Source organism: Salvia hispanica, chromosome 6, assembly GCF_023119035.1.
Source record: "Salvia hispanica cultivar TCC Black 2014 chromosome 6, UniMelb_Shisp_WGS_1.0, whole genome shotgun sequence".
NCBI classification, from domain to species: Eukaryota; Viridiplantae; Streptophyta; class Magnoliopsida; order Lamiales; family Lamiaceae; genus Salvia; species Salvia hispanica.
Genome location: NC_062970.1, coordinates 32,413,918 through 32,419,453, shown reverse-complemented (window position 1 = coordinate 32,419,453; position 5,536 = coordinate 32,413,918). Strand labels below are relative to the sequence as shown.

At 37.8% G+C, this 5,536-nt stretch overlaps 1 protein-coding gene across 1 annotated transcript; it reads right to left on the bottom strand.

Annotated features, from left to right (window-relative positions):
- Nucleotides 1-804: 804 nt before the first annotated feature.
- On the bottom strand, nt 805-3,857 carry LOC125192349 (translation initiation factor IF-2-like). Its single transcript, XM_048089891.1, has 4 exons — nt 2,823-3,857; nt 2,591-2,740; nt 1,515-1,700; nt 805-1,139 (listed from the first exon to the last, which is right to left on the bottom strand). Exons 1-4 carry the CDS (start codon nt 3,744-3,746, stop codon nt 1,059-1,061), a joined length of 1,341 nt encoding a protein of 446 aa, XP_047945848.1. The 5' UTR covers nt 3,747-3,857; the 3' UTR covers nt 805-1,058.
- Nucleotides 3,858-5,536: the final 1,679 nt, after the last annotated feature.

The window sequence follows — 5,536 nt, the reverse complement described above, 5'->3', positions numbered from 1 at the left end:
TATGTGTGGCCCAATTCGACCTACTACCCAGTCCTAAAAACACTCAATACCCACTTATCTTGTTGATACAGAGAATAAAATATAGTTATATTTCCACTTTTTTTAATATGTCAATCACAGTGAGACATAAAAAGAAGAAAATAATGTACTACCGCTTGTATTGGAATGAATAGAGTGTTTTGGTCATTGTTATGGTCTACCTATAATGTCCCTCAACCCCTCACTATAATACACGAGCTTATTACTTATATGTAATGGAAGTTATAGATTATTGTGATGCAATATTATTATGAACGGAATATAATAATATTGAATGATACTCACTTTAATCCTATAAAAATAGAGAATTTAAAAATGACACGAATTTTAATATAAAATTGAAATTAAAGTAGACTAATTTTAGGATACAAACCAAAATAACAAAAGTGGACAATTGTTCGGGGATAGAATGAAATATTGATAAAGGAAATAACATCGTATATAACTAATTAATAATTCTTTACTATTTTCTTCTTGAAAAATAGAGTAGTTTTGTTTTCATTTTGGTCCACCCATCAAAATTAGTTTCCACCAATAATACTTTACTCTCCTTTTCTCTCTAACCATCATACTTTACCAATTTTTGTATTTAAATTCATGTCATTCATTGATTATTTTTCAGGCCAAATGTAGTGATAAAATAGGGCTAAGTTATGGGCTGATTTGCAGGCTATGAACAAAAACCACACAGGAAAAAACACAAACAAATAAAAACATAACAGAGACGTTCGTTAGATCAGAAACCCAATGCCAAAACTCAAAATATAATTGGCTAAGCATGGACTTGAGGTCCTTATCATATCAGATATAAACCCTTTGTTTGACCAATTTGGCATATGTCTATGAAATGAGACATAACATCTAATGCAAAAGTGCTGAGGACAAAATCTCCTACGTATTGGCAATCAATTTCGAAAGGCCATAACCAAGTGAGAGAGACAGCCCTTCTTAGTCTTCCACCATTGTAAGTATAAAGGTTCTTATTAAGCAGAATATATACCAGGCAAATCATCCAAAGCTCACTTGTACTGCTGAGAAGCTTCCATTATCAGCTTATCCATGAATTGAAATTTCTTGTCAAATCCCCAACCCGGATTACTCTGCATAAATAAAAACAATTGAAATTTCTTGTCAAATCCGAACAAGATAACAATGAGATGTGTGACTTACTATCATACACACAAAACAGGGTCGCCCCTTAAAAACATTCAAATAATAATCCAGCTACCCTTTACTCTCACTTTATTTATTTATTTATATTATTATTATTATTATTATCATTATCATTATCATTATCATTATCATCTAACTTAATAATTTAAATAAGAATTTTACTTTAATTATTACATCTATTGGTTAATTGAATTTAACTAATTGATTTAAGCTCGTAGTTTTCCTTGATACTTGCAATAATTTATCCAAAATTATTCCCAACAAACAAACAAGCCCTATGTTTAGGATGTCAAAGTTTTTACCTGCAACGAGAGAACAGCACGGTCAGTGAAACGTTTCACAGAAGCAGGTGCACTAGCTGGGAGAGTTTCAGCCACTCGTTCTAGCTCTCCTAGTTGTTGCTTCGCAGTAACTCTATCTGGACCAGCATAATAGTCTACAATCGATTTGATAAGAGGAACTCTATTCATTGTTTCTTCCATAATTTCCTGGACAGATCATAAATCAAACCAGTAAAGTTATTAATAGTATAAAGGATTCAGTATGAGCATCCTAATCTCATGGAAGAAGAGAATACATGAGTAACAAATTAGAAAATATGGAATACTTCACAAAACATTATGACCACCAAGGGAATAACAAACCACGCCATCTCATCTTTTGTTCATTTCTCGAAGAATGAAATTTGATGCAAAACAAGGCAAAATGTCAATAACTTACATGCCTTCTTCACATGCATACTTCTCCAGCAGTAAGATTATAATACTAATGATAAAAAAATAATAATAGTAATTATAGAAAAAAACTTCAACAGCAAATTAATCAATGTCCTGAGTTTGATTATAATATTCATTCTTTTATTTCATTTATATGAAACCAGTGTTTGCTCATTCAGCATGTTTTCTTTTAGTAGATGACCAGACCAGACCACCACCCTTTAATGAGGACTCACAACAAAGATGCAAGGCGAAAGACACCAATAGGCATGACAACTTGTAATCGCTTTCACTCTGTAGTTTCTTTTTTGATAGAACACATGTTTCAGTGTAGTTGCAATATCTCAGTGCTCATTCTTCTATAGAATACCAGAAATATTGAATGGAAATAATGACACGAAGAAACTTTTACTAGAAAAAATCAAATTGTGTGATGTGTACACTGTTAAGAAAGAAAGTAGTAAAAATCATACAACCAATATAACACACACCACCCAACTTCAGAACCTTTCAAAATAATGCCGAGTATACAAAATGAGTCGTTCATATTTCAAATGAAAAATCCATCAGGTGCCCCACGTAATTGCAGCCAAACAATAAAAGCTTAAAGGAACCAATTACAGACTTTTATTTACACGAAGCATAAGTGGTTCAAAATTTACCTCCCACTCTTCTTGATTCTTAATCCCTTCATATGCCATAAGGAATGGCTTCATCTTCTCGAGTGCATCACGAAGAGGAATAGGAGGTTTCTCATCAATATCAGGCTTTGTGCCAAACTCTTCCATGAAGTACTCCGGCTCACATTCAATCTGCACAAGCAACTCCAAAATCAACAACCAATGTACTCGTATCAAGCATCCAATCTAACTAAAAACAAACAAACCGGATTACCATTAAGTTAGTCTCATATGCATCCAAAAGAGCCTCATCCATAGGAGACGGCAACACCCTGTTTGACAAATCCTCAAACCCTTCTGTCAGTTTGCTCATAACCTCCGGCCCCAGTCTCTTAGCCACCTTCTCCTCAGCAGCAGGATCCCCCAAAAACTCAGCAGCTCCATCTCCCTCTTCCTCATATCTACTATCATCTCGGTTTCCTCTTCCTCTTGCCATGCCTCTTCCTCTTCCTCCTCTCGCCATTCCTCTTCCTCTTCCGCCTCCGCGTCCACTTCCTCTCCCTCCTTCCCATCTTTCAGCCCTAACTTCGGGGCGAGCTCCGCCTCCACCTGCGTCTCCTTTCGACAATATCCCCACTGCCTTCCTCACTTTCTCTTCAGCACTCAATTGCACTCGGGGTTGTTGAGGCTCTGCTTTCTGCTTTTCCGGTTGTGGCGCAGGGGATCCCCCGGGCTTCCCCCGACCAGCACCGGATAAAACACCGAAGATGCTCGACGGAATCGACTTGGCTGGGGCAGGAGGAGCTTCCGATCCGGCGGAATCCGATTGTAACTCTTCGTACTTGGACAGAAACGACATTTGGGGATTAGGTTGCGGCGGCTGAGCTTCAGATTGCTCTGCTGGAGGCGAGAAGGAATTTGGGGAAACAAAACCAATGCCGCGGCCCCTGGAGTTTGTGCCATTGTTGAGGGAGGAAGAGAACAAAGGCGGAACGCCTCTGCCTCGACCATGGCCGTGCGGCGGCGGAGAGGCGGCGTCGTGGTTGGAAGTTTTGGATTCGTCTACGGGTGGGGAATCAACGGTGAACTGGAAATGTGTAGGAGCGCCACGGCCTCTACCTCCGCCGCCCGAGGAGGTGGAAAGAGCGGATGTAGCGGTGGCGGGGCGGTAAGGGATTTTGGAGATGCTTCTTCTCATTTTGTCAAGGGGTTTTCGGACAGAGTGACGTATGAATCAAATCTAATGCAATTGACTAGTTCAGGAACTTTTCGCTACAAACGGTTTCTATTTTTCTCTCTTTTTTCCTTTTCCAAAATATTAGAGCGGACGGCAGAGCCGTGCGTGCTCGTCGCTGCACTCGTACCATCTGCACGGACGAGGTCTTCGCCAAGAGCTCTATCCTTGGCGACAGACGGACACGTGGCAGCTTCTGGTTGGTCGTCACCCTCGTAATATAATTTTTTTTAAAAAATATTTCCACGCTTCCCAATAAAATATATCCATTTTTTCCCCTAGTAATTTTAATTTAGAAATTTGTAATAGTATTTCCGGTTTTATTAATGTTTTTTTAATATTATGGAAATGTTTTTAGTAATTGAAGTATTTAAATTGATAATAGAATAGTGAGACACATGTGTAAGAGTATGTCTTGGGAAAGAGCAGGGAATTAAAAATGAATAAAAGTGGGTCCAGGTCCATAACCGTGCTCTTGGAGAAGAGCATCAATATGGGTGAGAAAAAAAAACCGAAAATCGAATATCCGAACCAAACCAAACCGAAATTTCAAAATTCGGTTCGGTTTTTTCGGCTTTTTGGTTCGTTTCGGTTTTGAAAATTTAAAAATTTCGGTTCAGTTCGGTTCGGAGGACAAAAAACCGAAAAACCGAATTTATTTTAATATAATATTATGCCCCACAACCTAGATAGGCTTAGACTACCTATCGTGAAAGGTTGCAATGTCAGTTCCGATTATTTCTAAGCCTTACTGAAATAAGATGACATTAGTGTGGTATAACACTGAATGGATCTAACAGCGAGACAGTCTTTATGCTATCTACTTGAAAGACGAGGTCTTGTAAATTGTTATTTCTTAATCAATGTACGTTAGCATTGAGCATACGGTATTGATTATGCACTACTTTGACTTACTAAATGGTGCGGGTTTTTCGCAACCCAATAAGCCTGGTATATTGGGTAGTGGTGATTAATATCTAGCGGTGCTAGGATTGCTATTATGTTGAATCGTGCGCGAGGTGAGTCTCGTTTGATAACGTCCTCAAGAGAAGCTTGAAATAAAGTTTTATTATTAGGAACCTAGCTAGTTGGAGTTTAATTACTCTATGAATAATAAATAAGATTTTCTTGCTGAGTCCTCTCTTGGAATAAATAAGATATTAATTAATTAAGTCCATAGCAGACAATAATTAATTAATGGATGTTTCTATCTTAAGCGCGGAAAATAAATATCAAATAATGGAAACCCGAAGTACTTATAATTTCGGATTTGGATGGGGAGTGCAATATTACTTCTGTAGTGGCTGCTCGTAATATTCCAATAATAAGCTTATATTAAATTGGGTTTAATTTAATTAGTAAAAAGCTAATTGGAGGAGCCCATATCCAAAGCCTTCCATAGATCCCTGTCTGGGCCCAATATGTGACTTATTATAAATAGGAGAATAAAGGAGACAGAAAATACAATTATTTTTCTTCAAAAATTCCCCCCCCCCCCTCTACTTAGACAAGGGGCGATTTTCTCTCCTCCGAGGGAAAGGATTTCCGTCTTCTTTATTTAAGTCCTAGTACACTGGTTAGATCAACCCACCCTAATATCAGTTTACAGTCCGGGAACCAGACAGAAGATCCATGGTTTTGTACTAAAGATCTTCACGTGGAGAAGGCGCTAGCTCTCTTCGATTCTTTGGAGAATCATCAAGGTATAATGGCTAAACCGTAGAAAAGCATGTTTTAGGTTTCAATTAATTTAA